Source organism: Tachypleus tridentatus, chromosome 10 (genome assembly GCF_004210375.1).
Source record: "Tachypleus tridentatus isolate NWPU-2018 chromosome 10, ASM421037v1, whole genome shotgun sequence".
NCBI classification, from domain to species: domain Eukaryota; kingdom Metazoa; phylum Arthropoda; class Merostomata; order Xiphosura; family Limulidae; genus Tachypleus; species Tachypleus tridentatus.
The window spans coordinates 145,572,685-145,600,379 of record NC_134834.1 but is presented as its reverse complement, the minus strand read 5'-3'; the positions used below and the strand labels follow the sequence as shown (position 1 = coordinate 145,600,379).

At 31.7% G+C, this 27,695-nt stretch overlaps 1 protein-coding gene across 2 annotated transcripts; it reads left to right on the top strand.

Moving 5' to 3' along the window:
- Window positions 1-27,418, top strand: LOC143230535 (protein brambleberry-like). 2 transcript variants are annotated; one of them, XM_076464279.1, is made up of 12 exons: window positions 1-333; window positions 2,465-2,593; window positions 3,891-4,076; window positions 5,900-6,122; window positions 6,881-6,997; window positions 8,977-9,156; window positions 9,638-9,844; window positions 10,751-10,907; window positions 14,096-14,232; window positions 15,825-16,066; window positions 17,412-17,512; window positions 25,505-27,418. In XM_076464279.1, exons 1-12 carry the CDS (start codon window positions 67-69, stop codon window positions 25,632-25,634), a joined length of 2,076 nt encoding a protein of 691 aa, XP_076320394.1. In that variant the 5' UTR covers window positions 1-66; the 3' UTR covers window positions 25,635-27,418. The 2 variants fall into 2 exon arrangements, with proteins under 2 accessions (XP_076320394.1, XP_076320393.1); XM_076464278.1 differs by having other exon boundaries at window positions 15,825-16,075.
- The last annotated feature ends 277 nt before the right edge of the window (window positions 27,419-27,695 follow it).

Genomic DNA, 27,695 nt, shown 5'->3' with positions numbered 1-27,695 from the left:
TGAATTTGAAAAGGGGATTATTGTTAGTGTTAGTGTTTTTGTGTTGTAGAAAGGTAGTTGTGGAAGATGAATAGTTTGAAGTGTTTTACTGTTTTATTATTAATTTTAATTTATCAATTAATTTTATGTAATGCTGGAGTGTTTAGTTGGTTATTTGGCTCATCAGGAGAACAAAGTTCTTCTGTTTTAAAAGATCCTAGCGGTAATTTTAGAGAAGATATTGGCCGCGCAATACAAGTCCCTTTTGAGATGAAAACAACTGACGAAAAATTTCTTGCAGAAGCACAGAAGTATGGTTTGCAACTGTCAGGTTTAGATGTCTGTAATCATAAGGTAAGAAAGTATGGAAACAATGTTAAAGGTATAAGTATCTAAATAGTATTTTCAGTGAAGTTTTTATTCTAAAACAACGGCTTGTTTGTGTTAACGCCGTCAAATGCTAGTGACACGTGCCTAAACAAAAGAGGTCTGAATGTTACTCTTACGGCACGTGAAACGAAGGTCGTTTGGCGTCGCAACGCATTCTGCAAGCTCGAACTTGACTCGGTTTTGCCGATATTAGTAAATTAATACAATTCTTATCTATAGCTGTTTTTATTTTTGTGTGTGAATTTTGCGACTTAAACATTTTAAAATTCGGAAATTCTTCCATTAGTTTTTAGATCAAAATTTTTAAAATTTAAATTATTATTAATCTTAACTTTAATTTTTAAATAAAATTATTTGTCTTGTGCTGGCAGTGGTTATAGTGTGATCTTTTCTGAAAATATAAATTACTAGCAAATTTTCCCTTACGACGCACGCTGAGAGCATGATGAAAGTTAAAAGTTACTGATTTTATTGAAGAGAATTATTTTTTCCTTTTATCTGTAGCTACATATTTATTAGAACATGTAGCTATGTTAGTATATATACTTTTTAAGGTACTTGATTGCTGTATAAATTTGAGCAATCTCATTAAGAGATGCATTTGACTTGTCTGTCACAATTGATAGTATTGGGTTGAGGAATAATTCGTGAGCGTTTTATCAAGTTAAAAAAATATTCATAAATGAAACGCTTTCGCAAAATATTTCATGTCATTTGGTAGATAATATTTTGCTCTAATAGATGGTGTGTTTGATTTTCATATGTCTTTAATTTTTGCTTTCATTTTCAGCTCATTAAATGGAATGTCAAGTGGACAAAATCGAGCATTTCGACACCATCTGCTTTTGCATTTAATTTCTTGCAATTTCGTTTAAAACAATGCATACTATATACTTAGGTATTACATGAAATAAAGTATCATAATAAATGTTTTGGGTGTAATGTGTTCATGCATTGAAGTATTGTATAGTCTTGCATGTAATGCTTGAATGAAATTATTTAAAAATGCTCACGAATTATTCCTCAACCTAATACTTCATTAGTGAAAATAAAATAGTTTTAATTATTACATACTTGTATCAAGTTGTGTGGTAACAGATATATATTCAGTATAAATTGTGGAAACATATTTCAGTTAGAGGCAACATAAAGATTGAAGTAAAATAATAAAATTATTTAAGTATGATTTATTTTTTTTTTTTTTTTGTCAAAAACAATAAGTAACATAACTTAATATATGTGTATGTCTTGAAAGTACATACAAATAATGTGTGGAAGAGAAATTCACCAAATGATTGATGAGATTTGAAAATGAAATAAAGTTGGAGAAGTAATGTTTTACCAGTTATGAATATAACTAGTGTTTGTGTTTTTGCCCTAAATGTCAGTGGTAACTGAAAGTACATAGACTAAATGTATATTGCATTTAATGAGAAAGTGGAGAAATGTTGTTGTTATCTGTAGTGATCACTCCCATTGACTGATTTACATTTATCCATGATTGGAGTTATGAAATCAAAGCACAAAGAAATTACGTGACACGTTCATTTCTACTTAGTTCACTCATATTTGACATGTCCAAGGATGAAAGTTTTAAAGGAATTAGAGCAGTATAAAACAAACTTCTCTCAAGTTATACAAGGACTTTACAGTTTTAATGTATATTTAATCTGTTTTCAAAAATTAGATAGAACTGAGTTTTTAGCATTATGACTTGAACTTGATAGACTAATGATCTCTTATTTCTTCCTACCTTGTTTACCTGTAGTCACCACAGCAACAAAATTTATGTAAGTTAAAACTCAATCCTTCTGAATAATTTTGACCAAGCTGTGTTTGTTGAAAAATGTGAACATTTTTTCCCACAACCAGCAAGCAATTTGTAAGATTTTTAAATTTCAAAATCATGTTTTCACTGACTAACTTGTTTATCCAAATCAGATCACCATTTTTCATGTGACTTTATTTCTCATGTTAAGCTATTACTGTGTATTTTATCATGTTCAATAAAAAATGACTGTTGTCAAAATTGTTGTTGCTTATAGGTGAAGAATCATGCTTTAGAATGTTTTTTTTTTTTTTAATTTACTGGTAGGTTATTATGCACTTAAAGAAATCTTGCGGAACTATGACAGAAGAAGATATCGGTAGAGTGAGTGTCATGTTGTTAAATTGCCAGTCTGCAGTAGAAGGAAGACCAGTATTTAGATGTACAGATGATATGGTAAGAAGTAGACCACACATTCTGTTTTTTACATGTTTTATACTAACTATAATATATATTGTTCATAACATCTATAAGTAGTGTAAGTTATTAGTTTAATTTATACAATATTTACCATTAAATTAAAAATTTGTTCTGTTTGTAGTTACATATTTAACAATTCTGAGTATTAAGAAATCAACTTGACCCTCAAGTCCTCAGCTTACTTGACAGTCTTGCATTAATTGAACCACCAGAGTTCAAGTCTGTACTGTAAAGGTAATAGAAATTTAATTTGCAAACAAGAAGGAACCATTTAAGGCTGTCGTTTTACACTCGTCTTCTATTTTGCAGAAATCTACTGATTCCTGGTTCTTGTATAAGGATGTATGTATTAAAAAGGTTATTCACTGGATCAATAGTATAAAAAGAACTAGTTTATGCTGAATTCCAAAACAAGAGGATGTGTTTAGAGTCTTGAAAGGCTGGCTAAATTCTGATTTTTTTTTTTTAATGGTGATTAGCTAATTAAATGATTTGCGATTTGGCAATAGTGATTTCTTGAGTAATGGTTGAAATTTTACTTTTTTCTCATAAGTAATCATGCTATCTAAACTCATTTTTGTACAATAAAATGGTACATTCTTTATTTTATGTTGCTGTATTAGTAGTTGTGTATTCAGTTAACATTGTTTATATTTAGTTTAAATTCCTTTACTAACTTTATGTAAAAATAATACATTACTGTTTTACAGGAAAAGAAATGAACATCACCAGTTTGTGACATTTAAAATTAACTATAAACTTGTAAATTTATTTTTTATACTTCAGTGTTCAAAACGTTTTTACTCTAATGGAATTACCAAAAAAATTTTTTTTGTTTGTAAAATAATTGGAAGAAAGATATTTAGTATACCATCAGTCATTTGTAACATTGCTTCATATTTCTTTAAGGATCATTATTTATTCCACTTTTTCATGCTTTAAGTTTTGTTTTCTCATAAATTAACCATCATCAGAGAACCTACAGTGTTGAACTCAGTTTCTGGTTGATTAATTGTGTAGACTTGTTCTGTAACCATTTAAAAAATGTTGTATGATGGTTTGTAAGCTATTCTAATTTAACCGTGCATGTTTGTTAACAAGATAGGAATTTGCATGGTTGTTTCATATTTTGTTTCATGGTGTTTTTTAGGTAAGGTTGTTAAGTGATTCATTCAGTTCTATTAAAAATATGTGAATGGAATTGTAATGTTAAATCCATTATTGAAAATATTAAATTTGGCATGAATTTATTCCAAACATCATTTGACTTTAGACACTGAGGGATTGCACTAAAGACATGGATCAGAACACATGGAATGCCTACCATATTGTTAGCAACAGAGCTCGAGCTGTTTGCTATGCAGCAAGACAGCAACAGTTCACAGCCAAAACTGAGATTACAGTAAACAAGTTGATGTGGACAGCAGAAAATCAGCTAGACAGTATGAAAAAGTTAGAGGTGGGTATGAACTTTCAGTTGTGTTAAAAAAAAAAAATTAAATGAAATATTCCTATCTGTTGTGTAAAATAATAAGACTAAAACACTTTAATAGAATTTTATTAAGAAAACTGTACAATGAAATAAAATGTAATGACAATGAATGTTATTTTTAATATTTATATTTTTAAACATTTTTATAATTGGAGGCAGGGTAGAAAAATATGGCACTAAAGTTGCCCATGATACCTTAAGCATTTTGACTTAGTGACTGAAAAGTCATTTGATAATGCATTTTCCACTCCAACTTTGCAGACTAAAGCCACAAGTTTAATGGAGGTTATGACAACATTCGTATAATTTGTATATAAAAACGCAATGAACTTTGCTTTGCAACAGTATTGATAATTTCCACACATGTGAAACTAAATATTGTAACTTAGTTGAGTATTCTACTGCTCATAAAACATGCACTTAATCATATTTCAATTGTTCTAGGTGTCATTACTTACATGATTATTTTAATGGCAATTTTGACCTGTGTAGTGACACAATGTTGTCAAAGTAGTGTACATATCATAAATATTTGTGTTCGGTATGTTCTTATTTTTTATTAAATTATTACCTTCATCTGTGTTACACTATAGTTTCAGTGGATGTAGAACTGATTAAGAATTTGTAATGTTATAATTATAATCAACCCTTTCTGAACCTGATGGATATTTGTTATTCCTTGATTTTAAAAAAGTTCTTCTCGTAGTAGAAATACTTGCATGAAACTTTAAACATGACAATGGTATATAATTTTGGCTGAGAGGATACTATATAGTTTGATATAAATTTTTAGCTTGTGAAATTTACAAAACTGTTTTGAGAGGCTGTTTTGTAATAAGATTTATTTAATGACCTAGGATCACCTTTCAGTATGGTATCTCTGTTACCTTTTGTTATTGCTGGGTACTGTGAGTTTTGTTAAGTTTCTTTATTATATCATTTTCTATCTGGTAAATATAGGTATATTTAGTAAATAAATTTTTTTGCTTATTTGAATATGATAAATTTAAGAACAGTATTCAATCAATAAGGAGTTGAATCATAAAAACATTATGGTTTTTGATTGTTGTAGTCACCAAACTTATCTGTTGTTTTGTCACAATAAAATTTCTTTGGCTTTCAAATGCAGCATGAACAATTTTCATGAATAACAAATATCTAAAAAAAATTTTTGTGAGTTGTTCCCAAGTCTTCTAAATTTCCCATTAAATGCTCATCTGGTCACATTCCCATGAAACAATGAATTATTGTTCAAGCCAGTTTATTACCTTAACAATGATATGAATACCTTGGTATCATCTCTCTGACTAATTGTATTTAAATAGTGTGTAATAATAAATTTCAAGAATATGCTTCATTGACAAATGTTCAGACTGGATGTGGTGATATCAATTGAGCACACATATATATCCTTTAACCTGAGCTCCTTTGAAAGGTGGACCATTCTTTTTAATAAGAATGGTTCACCTTTCAAACGAGCTTGGGTTATATAAGACATCATATTTTGTCTGTTAAACTGCTTTCTTGAACTTTCATGTTTTTCGGTGGTAATGAAAGCTGAGGTACAATAAAGAGATGGGGAACAAAATAAGTACTAAAAGTTCTCCAGTCCCTAACTGTTGTGTGCTATTCCCATGTCCCACATTTGGAGCTACCTCATTTCTGTGGCTCCTACACATTTGCTAGTTTTAAACTTGTGACTGAAGGTTAATTATATACTTTAATTTTTACTTTAAATTTTAGACAATGTGCTTTGATTTTGCATTTTCTTTTTTTTCCAATACTGCTAGGAAGGTCAAGAAAAGATGGGAGACTTAACCAGCCGTACTCTTGAAACCATGGCAACTGGACAAAAAGACCTAATGAGTCGACAGGAAATATTGAAATCCTCTCAGCAGAAAATCCAATTGTTCATAATGGGTAATATGCGGGAACTGACCAGGGAAAAAGCACTGATTGCAACAGGACAAAAGGAGCTTGCAGAAATGACTGAAGTCATTAAAAAAAAATTGGGTAGTTAGAAAACCTTTTTTTCCCTATTCAATGACAAAATTGAAATGTTGCATGTGTTTTAACTGCAATTAAATTCTGAATATAGGAGCAAAGCTAAGTAAAACTTATGCATACCAAATGTGTAAATTTCAAAACCATTTTTTGAAGCAAAATGATGAATTATGGTATTTTATCAACAAAATATATTATGTTTCAATAGGAACAAAATTTATTTTTGGAAGCTATGTGAATATGTGATTTTCATTTTTATAACTCTTCAGAAGTGTAAAAATAGCAGTGTATTGTTTAGGTTATTGATAAGTGGTTTTATATTAAGCCTGTAAACTGTAAAAATATTTTTAAAATCAAAATAGGCCAAGAGCTTTAATTATAATCTAAAACAAAATTCCAAGTTTGTATGTTTGTAACTTCTCATTTTTCCAACAGCATTTTCTTGCTTGATAATTTAAACTTCAATTTGTCTGCTTTACAAGTAGTTTTTTAATTGACTTTGTAAAAGTGATTATGGTTTTATGAAGTGTGTGTGTGTGTGTGTGGTGAACATTGTGATGTTTCCACATAATGCATTTTCTGTAAAAAACAAAAAAAAAACAACAACAACAAAATTTGTATGTGGAAATTAGTTTTTGTGTGCATGTTTTGTTTGATTTGTAAAGAGTACTGACAGATTTCTTTATACTAATGAAACTGGCCTAGCAAACTTGATTTAAAGAAAAAATATTAGTTAAGATAAGATGTGAGAATTTTTTAAAATGTAGATACTGCGAGCAATCAGCTAGAGAGGAATGAAGTTGATAGACAGAAGAATCATCAGGAAATTCTTGATGATTTGGCTGCAGTCCAGAAAAAATCTGAAGAAGTCTGGAACAAAATTGGTATGTGTATGCATGAAGGGGTTTCTTTTAGGATATTAGTGTGATATTCTATCAACTGGAATATATTTTTCCAATAGCTAAAACCTCTGTATTCTCTCTCTGAAAAGTCACTTCATTGACCTGGATAAAGAATTTATACAGGGTGTTCGGAAAGTCACTGTGCACTTGTATATTTATTAACAGATGTTTCAATATAGAATACAGGAGGTAATTATAAATGACAATTATAAAAAATGTTGAAAGTGACCCCCTGTTGGCATCAATACAGGCTTGGATCCTTGTTTTGTTTCTAAACACTGCTACCAGTTGCTGGCTTGAAATAGACTGAATGAATGCTGATTACAAAACTGCACAGTGACTTCCGAACACCCTGTACAATAGAATCAGATTTCAATTTTGTAAGTATCTTGTTTTAGTACACAAAGCTTGTTCTGTATCTTGAAGAAAAAAAAAGTGGGGGGTTGTTAATATATGAAAGGAGAAGTAGATAAATGTTAATATTTACATTTCAAGATCCAGGTACCTTAAATTGTCAACAGTCAAATTTGATTTATTTAAGGTAATAAGTAAACCTTAATTTCCATTTTACAAGAGTTGAGAAATGCTTTCTTGTTATGGGCATTTGATAGCATGCTAGTTGTCATTTTTGTTGGCTACTATTATGACTAGTAAATTTCTCTGACTATGGGCTGGGTGTAATCTTGTTAGCTCGTAATTATGAAAGTAACCATGAGAAGCTTGCATGAAATTTTTCACATTGTGAATAAACATTACAAGGTTTCTCGTACATAAAATATCATGTTTTGTAATTAAGGATTTGTTCATGCATTTTATCTTTTCAAATGTTGTAAATCCATCATGTAAAGTATTTCTTGATTTTGAGGTTGAAAATATGTTTGTCTCAAAATTGTCATATTTCATTTCTGAAATTTCTATAACCTCAAGATAACAAGCAGACATTCTTTAAGAAAAACTTTTTTGTTATCTGTCATTTTATCTTATCTTAGTGTGGGTTGGTAGAATTGACCAACCTTGTAACCACTACAATTAAAAAAAAAAAATTCTACATTGTCACAATCTATACTTTTCTAGAACAGAAAATAAAGAAACTGCAAAGATTGATAAGTAGTTTAAATTTTTTGTTAACATTATATATCTATTCTTATTTTATTACTATATACAAATTGTTAAACTTCAGCTATTTTTCTTAAAACATAGAACAACAAATAAATAAATGCAAAAAACGATGAAATGTACTACTTACAATTGTTATGAAGTTTATGCTAGTTTGCTGTACCTGGCATGCTAAGCCTTGTTGAATTTTGTATGTGGAAGATATAAAACAAAATTTTTAGTTCTTATGTGTATTTTGAAATAACAAAATATTATAAGTTACCATAGCAATGCCATGAAATTTTGCTATATATTTATCATATTTGCTAACCAAGTTGTTTTTGAGTCTTAAATATTTTTTTAATCACCATTTCATGTTACCCCTTCTTTTTGAGCTTTATAACAAAAAATATTTTTAGTGAATATACACCTTGCAAAGACTGAGCAGTAAACCATGTAGGGGAATATTCTGATTGGTTATAAACATGTGTCAGAGCAAAGTAGGTGTAATAAGTATTTCCAGAAATGGAAGTGGGCTTTGGCCACTGTATTTGATTTGCTAAATATAGTTATCAAGTATAAAAGGTAAAGGTTTTTATTTTATAATCTAACTTGTCAATATCAGTAATTTGAGTTTCTACTTTCTAAAAAAGTACAGACTTTGGACATCACAAACATCTCATTTGAACTGAAGCTGGATACGAGAATTGACAATCAACAATTTTGTTTTAATGTTTGCTTAAAAATTGAGACATTAACTAAGATTGAGATGATTGATAACTTCCTTCTTAGTGAGGTTTATTGAAAGTTGGCTTTCATGGCTGGAGAAATGCCTTTTTAAACATAAAATCTCTTGTCTTTTGCAGACAAGAGCACACAACAGTTTCTCCAAAACCATGAACAGACAGTTAACCAATATCAAGAAACCCTTGAAAACTTGAAACGTATCAATGAAACGGCTGCATATTTACTGGCTCTCGTTGATAAAACAAGACGGGAAGTTGATGAAAAAATTAATTGGTTGGCTGGTTTGATGGATGGAGCAGGTCAGTGGAGATTTATTTTATAGCATCAAAACAAAATTAACAGAGATCTGTTTAATGGCAACTGATTTTTAAATATTTCAAGGTTTTCACAGTGCAATTGTTTTAATGACTTGTGAATGTGTATGAAAACATTTCAGAAAGATCTAAAACAGACATTCAGTTACTTCTTCTATTGAATACTTTATAACTGATATTAAAAGTAGGGAAAGCTATTACTTAAAGTAATTTATAGGCAATCTAAGTATCATTCTGTTATTTTTAAGTAGTAAACTAAAAAACATCATATTAAATTTATATAAATTAATTGTAAAGCATGTTATCCAAAAAACTTAATGAAGTGAATTCAAAATGTAAAGGATCCTTTAAATGTCTGTTAGTTTAAGAAAAAAAATTTTAAAAAAGGTAAAATTAAAACAAATTTAAATACATGATATTCTGGTCATGTGTTTAATGTTTTATATTTCTAAATGTCTTTTTCCAGGTGATCAGCTGTCTGTTATGTACACCTGCACCCTGCATGGTATTTACTTTCTCATTACTGCCATTGGTTCTGTGTTTCTGCAGACCCCTACATTTTCACGCATTATTCTTCTGTTATTGATTACACTGAACGTTTTGAGTGACGTGAGACAGGGAGTGAGCCTGGACTTTATTGCTTTGACAGTGATTTTGGTTTCTGTTGTTTTATGTATGTTTAATATCTGTTTATAGTCTAAAAAATGTTTAAGAAAGTTCAGATTTGTAATACAGTGCAACTTCTGTTTCATGAGAGTGAAGGGAATTGTTAAAAAAAATAGAGGAATAAAAATGATTTGCTTAAGCAGTTTCTTGTTTGCTATTGGACAAGTTTTTATGTGAACTTGATCTGTAGTATAAAATGTTTTTCAATTGATGAAAATTGAAATTTTTATTAAAAAAATTGTTCCAAAAATAGTGCAACTAAACCTCTTTCTAAGTAGAAATAATACTTGTAAGCTTGATGTGATAAACGTAATTTGAACATAATTTTAACTTGGATCTATGAAAACTTTTCTGTGCTTTTCAAGTAATACATATTTCTACAAAGTTGATAACAGAATAATGATTAGTGATATTTTCCTTAGTTTCATGTTTAAAACAATATCATTAATGACTTTTGCCATAATGATCTACTTTTTAGTCACTTGCAAACATTTCCGATCTGTGATGGTTATTACCGCAACTTCTGTAGTAAACAAAGCTGTGTACTAAAATCTACCAATCTTTCTGTGCCAATAATAATTTGCCTTTAATTTTGAGAATACTTACTCATTTATGTTAAAGGTTTATAAATATATATTACAAGAATTATGAGTGTAATAAATTTTCTAAGGTGCATATTTACATTTACTTTTGTTTTAGCTTGTGATCCAAAGTTTGAGGGGGTCACTCTACACCATTGATGATTAATAATAAACTGTACATAATTCAATATATGTTAGTAATAACTTCTTGAACTCTATGTATTAAAGTTTAATGAACTGATTTGAAATGTTTGGAATGAGGCTTTAATTCTGATTTTTTACTGAGCAGAAATCACTTGCTGTTTTAATAAATTTTTGTTTTTTCTTTTAAGTGAACTGGATGGTGATTGTAATTTATTCAGCATTTAAAATGAAAAAACAGCTGAATGGGAAGTATCTTAATTCGCAACAGTCTTCCTACGGATATCCAGCTCTGAAACATCAGTCTGACGCTGTACCTAACGGCCAAGTTGGAAAAGCTTTTAAACAGTAAGTGAATACAAACATAGTATTTAACATTTAATTTGTTTAGTTAAGGAATTTACTAAAATATCAGTTTTGAAGAGTTCAATGTGTATGTAAATTGTACAACATTAGGTTTTATTAGAGCTTCTCATTCAAATATGTGTAATGTTGTGTAGTTACATTGAAACTACGGTTTTCTAGACTTAATTAACAACTTCATAAACTCGGGTTGAGGTTAAATCTCCATCTTTTTGAAACCTGTTAAACTTTCTGTTGGTACAAACTTCATCTCATCTGATCAGGTTGAAGTTCATTCTTATAAAAGGTAACTACACCAGGATAGTTAGTTTTTGGCTCGGACTATCCCTACCTTCTCGGATATATTCTTACTTTAGTAGCATCAGATTAATCAACATTAGGTGTTTGCAATAAGGATGACTTTACACAAATAAAATGCACAATTTGAGTTAACACAAACTGTATACCTCAAGGTTGGATTTGAAGAAATTGCATGCTTAAATTGGGTTGATATTAAATTATATCTCAAGGATGGTTTCATAAAGGAATATCTCATCCCAATCAACTTGCATACCAGGGCAAAGGGGGATATCAATATCTCCGAACACCCCAGTTGGGAAGTTCGTCATTGTGTAAAACTAAACATCCTCCACGGGATTTATTTTTTAAACTTGCTTCACACTAAAATTGTGAGCTAAAATTTGGTTAACATGTGCATACAGACAGACAGAGAAAGATAGATGAATAGATGTGCTCGACTCAAGATGATCCTAAACAAGCACCCTGATCTGGCTTTCACAGAGAAATTATGTCCAGCTGTTATGTTTCATAAGATTTCATACCATATTTCAGTTTTTCAAAAAAAACTTTTCTCTGTACATAGCTTAAACCAGGAATGTCTTGGTTTAATCCTACTCTGATGGGTCACAGGTCAAAGACCATGCCATTGCATTTGTTCACTTGCATTCAAAGTTTTATTGAACTACTATTTTATGAATTTTTCTCAAGTTTGTTATCAAATTGTAGATGGATTCAAATTTTATTATATATAAGCTAATTTCTTAATTTTAAAGTAAATATTAAAAGAACACATCTCTAAATACTGTTTCTTTGTTTTTCTGTGAGTCACAGGGCATGTTGAATGCAGCAATGTTTCAGATCAGATATTTTTGATATACTACTAAATACATAGTTTTGTGTAAATTAGGAATTCATATTACCAATACTTAGGTTCTTATTTTTGTATTCTAGTTTATATCTTTTCATTTTGCTGAGATAAGACTTGTGAACTAAATCAAGCATGGTGGTCCTGTTCATCTCTTACCAATTTTGAAAATGACCCCTTGTGTGTACTTACTTCAATATATGACATGAATAACAAATCAAAAGCTCAAAATGTTCCCCTAGTTTTCTCAGCCATTTTATTCTGTTAAAAGACACTTTTGGTCCTTTTGAACTAAGATTTCAGGGAGGTAGGTTGTATCTTTTAGTCTGTACAAAATTTCATAATGGTTTTTGACCTAAATATAACTTGATTACTAAGCTTGATAAATTATAGTGGAATTCTGTGGTATCGATATATAGAAACTCATGGTTTGTTGGTTATTCAACTGTATCCATAAAACCTAAAAAAAAAAAATCTTTCACATGTGAAATTTTAACACACAACTTTGCTGTTTAAATCTAAGTTCAAAACCATAGTTGTGAACTATACATTCTTAATACATAGTCTTGAAAATGTCTAGAATTAATGGACACTTCAATGCGTTTTTTATAGTGTGTTCAACATGCTGTCCTTGCGATCTGATTGGTCATTCAAACTAAGTTTGGATTATCAAGAGGATTAACTCTACTTTCTTGTGCTTTGACAGTACCATAATTAGATGTATTTCAAATTAAGAAGAGATGCAAATCACTTAAGACTTTTGGGATACTCTGTAGTTAGATTATTAATACATACATTTACAGTTTTTGGTAAGTTTTGAGAAGACCATAAGTGGAATGTTTTTTATTGTGTACTTTTACAAAGAAATATACCCATCATTCTCAAACTATATTTTAATTTTGGAATAGAAATAAGAATAAAACCTTACACCACAATGGTAAATAAGAAACCGATATTTTTAATATTCACAACATTTCTTGTTTAGATACCTTTACCTCTTGTGATTTTAAAGTTTCAATGGTATGATAGGTTCAGTACTACATAATGTTTGAAATTAACATATTACAACATGCCCCCCAGTGGCACAGTGGTATGTCTGCAGACTTACAAGGCTGGAAACCAGATTTTGATACCCATGGTGGGCAGAACACAGCCCATTTTAAAGATTTTGCTTAAATACAAACATACAATCTTACAAGATGTTTTTTGTGAATATTCAATGTCTTAAAGTCCTTTGTTACATCGAAATTTGAAATGACAAGATGAAAGGCCCCCAATCTTGAAATATTGTGAACAGAATAGTCTATTATTCCACCATTTGTTTATATACATGTTTGTTTGTTTTTTTCTTTCTTTAATATTTCACTTTTATTGTTGGTTTTTGGGTTAAACACCACTAAGATGTGTAGTTATTAAAGGTCTGACTTCTTGCTCTGAATTTTAGAAATAGTTTCCTTGGTCCTCTGCCACTTTTGTTACTCTTATATTTTTTAGTGTGTTACTACTTATTTTTGATAATGACAAAGCTCTAACTAGACATTGTGAATTATAGTAGTTTTTATGTTGTATTAATAAGTTTCATATATAAAATTGTCAGTTGTATGTTGTTTTATTGTAGTTTTGGTTTACTCCACAGAAACTACTCTATTAAAAAGATTTATTGGTTGAGCTTTTCCATTATCCCCAGTTACTTCTATATGCACTACAAAGGGGACTTACTCTGCTTTTTTGAAAAAAAAAAAAAAAAGGATTTGTGACTGTTATCTAAGCATTTATGCCAAGTTTAATCCTGCGAGTTTGAGGCCCCATCCAGATAAGTGTGTACACCCTGAATCTGTCTGCCAAGATTGGTTCTGCTAGCTCAAAGACTGTGGGAGTAGTTTGTAAACAGACAAACAACCAAATATACATATTTGTAAATTAATGTGAGATAAGAAAAAAACAATTTTTTTTTTAAATTATTTCTGGTCACATACCTGTTGTTTGTTGGTTAACACATTATACAGTCTTCTTGTGTGTTGATTTCTAGTAACTCTTCCCAAGTAGAAGAAGAGGATTTTTTTTCAGAAGATGATGAGATAGCTTCCAAAGCTCGGGAAACTTCGCTTGCTTCAAAATCTAGTGACAAACTCATAGAATCTTGTGTACGGAGAATCAAGGAAAATGGTAGGTTGATAAAACAAGACTGACACTTCTACCATCAAGAAGTTACGTGATACTGGTATGTTGTATCGATAGATATATTTGTATCTTATCTTTTCCAAATATTTTGATGAGAGCTTTTTTGTAAAAGATTAAAATTCACACATTTAAATGTCTTTTGTTACTTTGAAACTTTTTCAATAGTGCTGTTATTATGTTGTAGATACAGAAGTATTTAATGTTAATAAATTACCTAAAAATTAAACTGAACACATAAAACCTTGAGTCTAGGTTGGATTCAAACTTCTGTTTTTACTAAGTGATTGGTTTTGCTGTATTTCATATTTCTTTGCTAAGCTGCAAGCTACTTCTAATTACCCTCTGTGAACATTTTAAACCAGAAATATAATAATTATTTTCCATAATATTTTTTCCAATTTCCTTTCCTGCACAGGCTTTTGTGCACTAATTTTTAAATGAAATCCATGACAACCTGAATTATTCAAGTCAGTTGTTTTGTGCTCTATAAATACTACTTTCACTGGAAGAAAGTTTTATTGATTGACAAAAAACTATGAAGAGAAAAAAAAATTAGAGGGAGATAATGTTTCCTTGAAACTAAAGAGCACAAAACAACTGACTCGAATAATTCAGGATCTTGGACTAGACAGTTCTCAAGAGAAGTGGTCAGTTTTGTGTTAGATCTCATCTAAAATTATGATTTGTTTCCTTTCAATTATTACATTCACTTTTATTGTCCAAACACTTAACTTTTCACAGGAAAAACAAACTTATTCAGTTACTGTTAAGTAAAAACCAAATAGTTAGTTTAGTAATAATGCTTTCTTAATATACGTACAACATAAAATAAGATAAATGATCTTAGCAAGTGAGATTCTGAATAATGGGTAATCAAATCATCCAATAATAGCTTTCATTGGGATTTGTTTTCCAGTACTGTTTATAAAAGCAAGGCTCATATTAGGTGCTTATCCATCTTTAAAGAATTAACTGGATTAATCTTGCATCTAATATTTTATGTATATTTTTATGTTTGCATTACGTAAATTCTGTAAAATTACTTAGTCTACATTGACCAAAATTATGTTTAATACATTTATTTTAGTAATTATTGCAGAATATAAGACATGCTAGTGTTCAGATCATCAGCGACACTCTGGACAAGGGAGAAGGTGACTTTAGATACAAGTTATTATAATTTCATCATACTTGGTACTATGGTAGACAGTTCAGTTTTCTCTTCAAGAATAGTGTAGTTACATATTAACCTCAGTGGTTTTCATATTCCAAACCTTAGTTGAGAATTAATCAGTGAATTTTAGTTCTTTAAAAAAAACAGTTCAGGAACTCAAGTGATATGTGGTTTATTTGTAGCTTATTCTTGTTGGTGATATTTGTTAATCAAATCAAAGTTTACTAATATTCTTGATTTGTTTCTTGCTTTCTCAAACTTTATTTTCAATAAGTTTAAAATTATAATGTTACTTTATGAAGTTATGATTGCATTTAAACAATTTTTTTACAAAAATTAATGTAACTGGTATAACTTCAGAAGATTTTCTGATTAAATATCTTTCTTTAACTGGTCCCTGTAGTGTTAAAGCATACAACTCAGGTTCGAAGGAGGAGGAATTCTGTAGGAAGAAAGGACTTATCGACAGGGGCACTTGAACCTGAAGTATCAACTATTTCTCATCATTCTTCTTTTCAAGGATTGGAAGCAAGCATCATAGCTGACACCCCCCATTCAACTCCTGGCTCATCAACACCTAAATCTATGAAAAATCTTGATTTCTTTAACTCGGAACTACTAGGATCTCCATTTCCTCCTACTAAGGTTAGAAATGTAAAGGAATTGCCATATTTTTGATAATAACTAATTATTTATGGATACTGATTAGTGTCATAGAAATAATTAATAGGAATATTTCGATTATGATTACTCATCAATTTGAGGTTTTTCAGTTTATTGTTGGGACTTACGAAAATAATTAAATATTCAAAGTTAGTGTTCCCAATTATTGTTATTACATATGGTTATTCCAACTATTCAAGTCTTGTGTGAGAATGATTGATTGACAAGGTGAAGTTGAGTAATGAACCCAAACATTAATAAATCTGTAAATTCCAATAATTACCCAGCTTTATTTCTGACAAACAGGCACTTGCAACAAGATAGAATATAAAATTTTTAAAATCAAATATTGTATTAATGAAACCTCAACAGGGTAAAATATAACAATTTTACTAGATGTGGGTTTAGTGCATTTAAAGAAGGGCATACTATTTAAAATGTGGCAACAAATATTTGTTTTTGTAAAGTTTGTCTCTATATACAGATGTTACATAAAGTGACTTTAAGCTGTAAATTCCCCTTTTTGTTTGTTAGTTTTTTTATTTCTTGCTACATGAGGGGAGAATAAAACTTCAGTTTGTTGCAGAGATAAATGTAGTTACAAAGTGAAATAAAACATTGTGGTGAATGTCCTCACAGCTACAGTAAACCCTTCTGAAACTTGCTTTTGCAAGCAGTGTGAGAAACATTATTTGTACTTTAATAGTGCTGTTTTTATGCTTTTTTTTCCAGTTTATTCCTAGACTTAAAACTATTTACTCATTTTCTAATTATTTTTGTGGTTATTTTTGCTTAAATGAACTTTGCTGTAATTCTAGTATTGTTTCAATGCTTGTAAATAGAATTTAATTGGAATGGGATGGAAAATTTTAAACTTGTTTTTGTAAATCAAATAATACATACACAAGAAAATAGTATTGTAAACAACCCTTGTGCAGGTAACTATGGTAACATAGTCATTCTTTACAATTTATGGGATAACATTTATTAATAAAATCATCCCTTGATTGGATGTTCTCATAATGTTTTGGTATTTTTGTTTTAGCAAGAGGCCTTTGTGCAGGTGTTAAAATTGTTGACATGTTCTGAAAAAATAAACATGGTGATTTTAGTAATTTACAATAAAGCATATTACCTAGACTTGCAACATTTTTTGATTTATCATTGTTGAATAGTAAATGTGACTTGTGGATATCAACATTTAGAGCTTGTGTGAATTTTAATTTTGTGGTTTTACAATATGTATTTTAAATCTCTATTTTAGAAAATTAGTTAAAGTTCTTACCTAAATAATACTCTTATAGAAGTTTTGTTTTCTGAATTTTAGGCTGAAGTAGATGGGGTTAGAAAAGATCTGTTGTCCATACTAGACAACAGTGGTAGGCCACCATCTTGTTCATCTAGCCTTAGGTCCACCCCAACCAGAAGGTAAGATACAACAATGAATTAGAAATGATAATAAAAAATGAATTGAAAGTTAGTCGTATATTATCTTTCTACATAAATCTGGTATATCTTTGCACTAGCCTTGAAGATTACTAGAAAACAACAGGAATCCTTGATTCAATTTGTGTGTACAGTCATGTGAAAAAATTAGGACACCCTATGAAAGCCTGTGTATTTTTGTAACATTTATGGATATATAGATATTTAATCTCAATTTCAACAATACTGAGAGATTATAGGAATACAACTAAACAACTAAAACTTAAGAAAAGACTTTTCAAGATCTTCTGTAAATATGCTACAAAAATGCATATTTGAACTGAGGAAAAAGTTAGGACACCCTACCCCATAATAGCTAGTGTTACCCCCTTTGGCTAAAATAACAGCAGTGAGACGCTTCTTGTAGCCATCTACCAGTCTCTTACATTGGTCTGAAGAAAGTTTGCCCTGCTCCTCAAGGCAGAATTCTGTCAGCCATGAGATGTTTGAGGGATTTCTTGCATGTACAGCCCATTTCAAGTCACCCCACAGCATCTCAATGGGATTAAGATCTGTTTGGTTTGTAGAATTGTTTTATTGTATCACAGGTCTACAAATTGTGTGTTTGTTCTTGTGATTCTCATGTTCTTATTGATCAAATTACATAATTAGTCCTAGATGAAAGCCTCTTCAGTAACTGAAATGTACATCTTTAATATAGGTGTGCTTCTACATTTTCGATCTAAGCAATAGTTTGTAAGTATCGATCAGTAGGCCTAAAGCAAACATTCTCGCAGAATCTACCTACATCTTGTACATAGTGTAAGATTAAGTAAAATTTTCATCACAACAGATTGAACAAAGCATGAAATTCGAAAATATTACTCCCAAGTGTAAACTCCTGTGATCTAGATATGGCAGGCCATTTGTAGCTTGTAGCTGCATCGATTTTACGTGTATGTTGTGTGGTTTTCCTATGCCATTTGTTCTTATGCACGTCTAGCCGGTTTTATTGTCTAATGCCTTACCCTCCTTAGCTGCCAAAGTTGCTGACCATAGTGTATATTTAGTGTACAGTTAACGACAGGATCGGGCCGCTCGGATCCAGACATGCCCTATATCACCCCCCTTTGCTCCCTTTAGTTTGATCCTCGATTTTACAACAGGGCTCATTAGATTTATGTTTGTGGCCCTCATTAATCCATGAAATTTCAGATTATCACCACCCTCTAATAAAGTGCTGATGCTTTATGGTAAAAGAACAATATATTCTCTTATCATAGATTGTAAAAATATTGTATTTTCTTGTATAATTAGAACACAAAAAGAGCAATTTTCAACGGCCTGAAGCCTCTACTCAACTTGTATTGTTAGTTTTTGTTTAGATGTTTTTATTTAATAGACGTGCTTATAGACATTATATCACAATGTGTTTGCCTTTTGATGAGCTTTAACACGATTATAATATATTTGTGATTGTTTTTCGAGAAACTTGCAATTACTTGTGTTGTAACTAGCACACATTATTGTCCCAGCGATGCCCAAGTGGTCAGTCGGCTTGGTAGTCTCTGTGAGGTTCGCACATTTGACTTAAATGCATTGTACAGTTCAGTCTTACTTCCAGTCTTCTCTCTTTGTTCGTTGTACGTTAGAGTTTTTCAATAAAGACTGTATTTTAGCCTGTTGAGTTATCTGGGAAACAGATTCCAGTTATGACAAGCAAGCGTCTGAAAATTTCCGATATTAGACAGTTCTGCAAGCCAGTTACTAGTACTACAAGTGACAATGCAGATAATCCAACAACCTCAAGCAAAGGAATAGAAATTTGCCATACAGAAGAAATACCATGCTTATCAGAGGATGTCTGAAAATGCTTGTGCAACTATTGCACATCATGAACCACCAGATAGTTGTGAAACAAGTTTGTGCAGTAATGAAAAATCTGACACTCCACAGATACAGTGTGGAAAGCCATATCATCCATATGCACAACTAATACCATGACAGAAAGCAAAATATCAACTTCCAAGGCATGTGGTTTGATGAGTTCCCATGCCTGTACTTCAACAATCAGACTCAAAAAGTCGTATGCTTTCATTGTGCCAAGGCGGAAAATAGAGGCCTTTTTACAGGGAAATTGGAGAAGCCAGTGGAGTATACCTTCATATCCACTGGTTTTTGCAACTGGAAAAAAGGCAAAACAGAAATTCAACGAATACCAATTCTCCTCTCAGCACAGATTTGTTATATCTCCAGAAGGTTCACTTGATGTAACTCCAGTGACTGTGCAGCTACATGATGGAAAAAGGAAGCAGCAGGAAGAATGCAAAAGAAGCCTAGCCAAAATATTCAGAAGTTTACATTTCTTACTACATGAAGGTTTAGCATTACGTGGACATACTGATATGGAGGGGAACTTCCTGCAGTTAATGAAGCTCCTGGAAGAGGAAGATCCTGAGTTGACAGCCTACTTGTCAAAGAAAACCACATTCACATCACCCCAGGATAAGAATGAAATAATGGAGATGTTCAGCCATCAAATACTGAGGAACATAGTGCACTGAGTGTGCAGCAAAGTAAAATCTTTGCATTAATAGTTGATGGCACTCAAGTTGTTACAGGTGCCGAACAGGAAGCAATATGTGTATGATACGTAGATGAGAACCTTGACGTCTATGAGACATTTCTTGGTTTGTACAGTGTTTCCAATACAACTGGTGAAACAATATCCTTGACTATACTTGATGTACTGACTACACTCAATTCACCACTGTCAGGATTAAGAGCACAAACTTATGATGGAGCTGCTAACATGAGTGTTACATACAGTGGATGCCAGGCAAAAATAAAAGAGAAGCAACTGTCAGCTTTGTTTTTTCACTATGGAGCACACAAGGCTAATTTAATAATGTAACATGCAGTTGAAGCTTGTGAATGTGTTTGAGATTCTATCCAGTGGGTACATGAACTGGGTGTCTTGCTTCAGAGGTCAGGCAAATACAAGACAATCTTTGAAAATATTTTATCATCAGGCAGCCACAATGGTCCAGTCAAATACAACCACTTATTGTGTCCAACACTCTGGTTGTGCTGCCTATCTGCAATTACATGTGCTAATGATCACTACAGTGACATTGTTGATTCTTTGTCTGAATTAGCAAGTGAAAAATCGGATGTAGCAGTGAAAGCACGAGGTCTGCTGGACAGATCTGACAAAGGAAAGACAGTTTTAAGATTGTTGATGGTTCAGCATCCATTAGCTGCATTAGAGGAACTGAACCGAGCATTCCAAGCAAACTCAGCGACAGTATCTGGCATGATTGAAGCATCTGCAATGACATTTGAGCAATTGCGGGTATTGCGAACAGAGGAAAAGTACAACAAGATATTTGATGAAGCTGAGAAAAAGGTAACTTCCCTAGATCTGGTGCCTATTGAACTACCACGCGCACACCATTCTGCAACAGCTAGAGATTACAGAAGCCAATATTTTGAATTCATGGACACAGTCATAGAACATCTGACCACTAGATTCAATGCAGACAACAATGACTTGAGGCAATATCTGGCACTTGAGAACATGATCACATCTGGCAAGATTGATAACTCAGTCTATCCAGAAATCTCTGCGTAACGGCTCGAGTTCCAGTTGCTCATGTTCAAAGGAACAACAAAAGCAGTATCTCTGAAAGGTGCAAAGGATGCTTACTGTAAAATGCATGAAACAAGCCAGCAGATGTTTAGTGAAGTGTTTCTTCTCATGAAAATTTTGCTTGTATGTCCAGTATCCAGCTGTGAATGTGAACGCAGCTTTTCTGCATTAAGACAGTTGAAGACGTGGTTAAGGTCAACTATGTCTTGGTGCCGTCTCAACCATGTAGCAGTTTGTCACACTCACAAAGGTGAGGTTGACAAGATAAATATAGAAGAATTCATAAAGAGATCATCACAAAGGAGGTCTACATTTGGGAACATGTAGACTAGAGGACTAAATGAATCTTACTTATATGAATTATTATGTGCTACATTGTATTGATGTGTAATTTTCAAGAGTTCGCAGAGACATTTTAATTATTTTTATCAAACAACACGAACAGTTTTTCAGTAGATATAAACTTATCATTAGTAATTACAAATTTTATTAATATTTGAAAACGTAATTCATGCAATGAAAGTTATTAGTAACCTTGTCAAGTATTAATGGTCATCTTTTATGTTGTGCAGTGTGCAGGAATAAATTCATGTGGCAGTTACTTTGTGACACATTTGTCTTTTTTAACATTTTGAAAACTGTTTACAACACCTCACTTATACAAACCTACATGAAAACCTTGAAGTATCGTGGCAACAAGATTACTCTGTGGCTGCATGTTTACAGCTTTCAGGTTCACGTAATCAGAGATTACCAATTTGCAAATTGAACAGTCCACATACGTAAGTGGTTGCAAAAACCGTCCCCCCCCCCAAATCGGGTGTAAAAAAATTACGCCCCTTATGCCAAACATGTCCTCTGTTCTGGTGTCCAAATAATTCAGTTTTGGACTCATCTGTCCAAAGAACATTATTCCAGAAGTCCTGGTCTTTTTCTACGTTCTCTCTGGCAAACTTCAGTCTGGCCTTGATGTTTCTCCTTGCACACCTCCCATGCAAGTTAAACTTATGCAGTATCTTTCTGATTGTAGAGGCATGCACTTTCACATCAACAGTAGCCAGAGCCTGCTGTAGGTTCCGTGATGACATGTTAGGATGTTTGGAGATCTCTTTTAGCATCTTGCGGTCTGCTCTCGGGGTGAACTTTCTTGGACGACCAGACCTGGGCATGTTGGCAGTTGTTTTGAAAGCCCTCCACTTGTTGACTATTTTCTGGACAGTGAAATGGCTGATTTCAAACTCATTTGAGATCTTTTTAAATCCTTACCAGACTCATAAGCTGCTACAATTTTCTTTCTGGAGGTCTCAGACAGCTCTTTTGCTCTCACTATGGTGCTCACTCTCGCTTCAATAGTCAGGAGCACACCAAACTAAATGTCTGAGGTTTAAATAGGGCAAGCCTCATTCAAATGCTGAGTAACAATCTAATCACGTGCACCTAGTGCGATACACCTGTGTGTGAGTTGAACTATTATATGTGGGTATAAATGTGGGGGTGTCCTAACTATTTCCTCAGTTAGAATATGCATTTTTGTAGAATTACATTTACAGAAGATCTTAGTCTTTTCTTCAGTTTTAATTGTTTAGTTATATTCCTATAATCTCTCAGTATTGTTAAACTTCAGATTAAATATCTATGTATCCATAAATGTTACAAAAATACACAGACTTTCATTGTGTGTTCTAATTTTTTCACATAACTGTATGTGTGTGTGCTTTATGGCAACATGTGCTTATCCTAGTAGAAGTTCTAATATAATTTATTATTATTATTATTACAGTGCTGGAAAGTTCCTGAATTTATTTCATTATGGCAACATTATTTTCGCTTTCCTCAACTTTTGTTTTTCATCTAAACGTTAAAAGAAAAAAAAAAGGGGAGGAAATACACTGCTGACCAAAATCTTAAGGCCAATGAACATGAAGACAAAATATGCATTTTGTGTTGTTAGACTCGACCACTTATTTGAGTAGAGCTTCAAAAGATGACAATAAAAAAAAAGGGGAAATAAAAATAAAAAACGTTCTTAGCATTTAATAGGGAAAACGTGAACACTATGAAATTAGTGTAAATACTAGCTGGTCAAAAGTTTAAGACCATACCAAAGAAGTTCTAAACAGGGTAAGAAATGCCCAACAAGAGGTTTCAGTAGCGAGTTGCATGGCCGTCATTGCAAATAACTGCAAACATTCACTGTGGCGTGGTCGATTATAAATGCTTGTAGAAAGCTGGCTGGAATGTTATTCCAAGTGGTGAAGATGGCCTCACGAAGATCGTGCACTGTTTGGAATTGGCGTTCATTTCTATAGACTTCCTTTGCCATCCACCTCCAAACATTTTCAATAAGGTTCAGTTTGGGTGAACAAGCTAGCTTGGATGGTCCAAATGAATCATGTTATTCGCCATGAAAAAGTCCTTTGTCCTGTTGGTATTGTGGATTGCAGTGTTGTCCTGCTGAAAGATCCAGTCATTTCCACACAAGCGAGAGCCTTCAGTCAGTAAGCAAACATACTAATTTAGCCAGCTGCTGTTTGATGTCCCTGTATAACCTGAAGCTCCATTGTTCTGTGGAAGGAAAAAGCACCCCAATCATGATAGAACCTCCTTCACTGTGTCATGTAGAAAATGTCTCCAATGGGAAATCCTTATCATGCCAGTAATGATTAAAGCCATCTGGACCATCCAGGTTAAATTTTTTCTCATCAGAGAACAAAACCATGTTCCACTCTTCCCATGTTTCACAGCAAAGTTTAACTGAGCTGTTTTGTGGTATGGCCTTTGAAAACGTTTATGGTTTTTAAAGCTTTCCTTTTGTAGATGCTGTCTTATTGTTCTTGATCTGCATTCTGTGTCCGTGCCTTAATCTGGTTCGACAATTGGCTGGTGTCTTGCCGGACAACCCGTCGAATCCTCCTGCTCAACGCCGGCAAAATTTTCTTGGGCCAACCACTTGAAATTCTTGTTCCGTATCCTTCAGGGTCTTTTAAGAAATTTGCAACAGCAGTTTCTCTACGCCTAATCTCACCAGCAATGGCATGTTGAGAGAGACCTTGCTTTTGCAGTTTGACAATTCTGCCACGTTAAAACTCTGTCAACTTTTTAGTGCCATATTTTTTACCCAATGTAACACAGGAGATGTCAGTGAGAGATGTTGACAACGCTGATGCTTGAACACAAATGACTAAATTTCGTTACATGTTTACCGATTAACGCTTCATTTCAGTATGGTCTTAAACTTTTGACCAGCTTGTATTTAGGCTAATTTCAGTGTTCACATTTTCACTATTAAATGCTAAAAAAGTGTTTTTTTTATTTTCCCTTTTTTTATTTTCATCTTTGAAAGCTCTACTCAAATAAGTGGTTGAGTCTAACCATGCAAAATGCATATTTTTTCTTTATGTTCATTGGTCTTAAGATTTTGGCCAGCAGTGTATATCAATCTTTAACATGCAATGGAAAATGATTTAATTCTTCATTGTATGACATAATACTTTTCCATTTTATTTTTTCATTGCTCCAAAGTTTGGCTCAATTTTGCAGATTATTACATTGTCCCTTTCTTTAAAGTAAATTGTATTCATTAACTTGAAATATTTGTTAGGAATATAAACTCTGCTATTCTTGGTTTTACTTACAACAAAATATTTGGAGTGCTATATATATTTTTTACTTATGTTTCAACTGATTTAATGGGTCTTTTGAAAGTAAAGTTCATTTTCTAGTAGTTTCATTTTTTGTATCTTACAATAATAAAATAATTTGAGCTATTTTTCTGACCTTTCAATTGGAATGTGAATAAGCTTTAATACGACCACAAACTCAGATAATTTTAATGTACGTGATTATGACTTGCATCTTTATGGAGGGTTAGTTTAGATCAAGATGTCAAAGTGTTGGACATATTAAAAGATTTGTCTGGTGTTTGTTTCAATTATAATTCTCTAAATGTGCATTTAGGCATTTATCTTAAATTAATAGTTGTAATAATAGTTTCTGTTGTGGATTATAAAGCTGGAATTCAACCCTGTAATAATATTTAAATTTATAATGTTAATTTTGTTTTATTATTATTTAAAGAATTTGATATACTGTCATAGAATTACATTTAAAAAAAACAACAAAAACTCTTGCCATGTTTTGTCACCCTCCATCTTCCATCCTGGTTATTTATATACAGGTGCTTTAAAAGATAGTTTTCTGTTGAAAAAAAAATTCATTAAAAGATGTTGAATGTGACAGGATTTGTTAAGAGAAATGTATTCTAATTTTGAATTACTTATTTTTATTTTATTTTCTAACTCATATTTGTCAAACTCGTTTTGTTTAACATGTGTAATGTTCAGTCGGGGATCAACACCATCAATCAAAAAAAGCTGCAGTGGAATCAATAGAGAAGGACAGCCATGTAAGGCCACGTCCATGTTGGGGAAAGATTTCTGTCATCATCATATAAACCAAGCTGTTTTCAGCTAGTTTGGATGAAGAATTAATGTACTCTGAAACTTGTGAACTTCTGCAAAAAATGGATAAATACTTGCTACAGAAACACTACAGACACCTGTTTCACTTTATTGTGTAAAGCTTAATTTTATAATCGTATTATTACATATTTGTGTGCAGTGCCATCTAGTGTTTTATTTAGCTTTTGATTTTAAAAGAATATTTTGAGTAAATTAGCTAGTTTAAAGAATATAAGTGTTTTTGTGAATTTATTGTAAGCAGGTATGTCTAATGACAAGAATTTTTAGAATTAAATGTTTTTGGAAGTGTTTAACCAGTAAATAAAACTGGTAAACAGTATAATGTACAGGATTTTAGTAATGTGTTGTATTCGTTGCCTTTTGCTTTAGCTTTTATGTAGTTAAGGCATAATTCAAAACTTGTACTCTCAATTTGTTTTTAACTTGATGTAAGGTTTAGTTTTGTATAAAATCAGTTATTTAATTTTCTTGAATTTGTGCTCTGTTTTTAATTGAATGTAACTTATTGCAAGGTTTTGTTTTTGCCGATGCAGAACCAAACGGATTTTTGACACAAGTTTGTGCCTAAGTCTTGTGGATAGCTTATTGAATGTTTAACATCTTTAATGTAGAAGAAACAACCAGTTTATTTCGTTTAAATGTATGTACTAAAAGTATAATTTTGACTAGTTAGTGAAATTTGATCTTACATTCCACAAAAACAAAAATTTATTTTGATGTTTTGCAAGATAAATACCACATCAAGATTTTCTTCACTGGGGTTAAGTTTTTCACTTTTATAATATTTTAATGCATTGTTTTATATATGATATTTAATAGAATTATGTGAATGTAATATAGTACTGTCTTAGTTAAAATGTCTACTATACCTTTACAGAAAATACTGTAGTAACGTTATTTCATGATGCTTTGTTGTTGTTTTTTTTATGGTAGTTTTTTGTTTTCTCTTGATTTATTAGGACAAGCAGTAGAGCAGAACTAAGCCATAGAGTATGTTAATAAAAGTGCTACAATAGTTAAGTCCTATGGGATGGCATGCGTAAGTGACGTGCTTGTTAGCGAAGTTTTTCAGCATATTTTGCACGTTCGTTTCAAACTGATGTATATGTGAAAATGTTAGAGTTAAGAGTACAAGTGAAAGGTCAGGAGAGCTAGAAAATATTTTTTATCAATATACATTCCTAACTCCTAAGGCGTCAGTTATTAAATAATTTAGGAAAGTTTCTTTTCATTTTTCTTGAACATTAGAAAATTTCTATTAAGCCCAAGAGATCATTAAGTAATGACTAAAAAGATATATTTGTGTAATGTCGTTTTCTGCAAACAGCTTCTGACATTCAGTTTATAAATATCTCCAGAACAGAGTTGTAGATTTCAATGTTACTGTGTTTGCTATCCATTTTTCAATATTCTGTACGTAGTATTGTGTGAAAACAATCAGATGCTTATTGACACTCAAACATCCTTATCAGTGAGGGTATATAACTGATGAAACAATACCTTGTATTTGTAGGTATGTAAAGTATATCTTATAAACTGTATTCATTAACAGGTTGGTTTGTTAGTTTTACCTTAAGTGACTGGCTTGTTATCGTTGGAAGTTGACATTAATTGCAATGTCTTTCTCGCATAGTTTTAGAAAGTAATTTTACCGTATTTCATACATACTGGTACCTAAGAAAGGAAAATCAATTTGATTTGCTAAGATATCTTATGGAGCTTCTTTAGTTTATAAAAGTAAATTTAATCAGAATAAAGAAATACACAAAAATGAAATACTGTTTTGAGTCTCAACTTTTTTTTTTGTGAACTTTGCTGTTAGACATTTAGAAGGGTGGGAGTGCAAAAACTAATTCTTCAAACTATAAAGGTAGAAGTTTAGAAGGAATTTTTAAATTATATGCTATAATTGAGCTTTCAGTCTGATTTTACTTGGTTGTTAAGGGCAATAGTTTGACAGCTCTGAATTGTGATACCGAGTGTCCAAGATCTACTGATAAAGTTTAGTTTTGCATGTACCAAACTGAGTAAAAACATGTTTCTCCCTGACGTT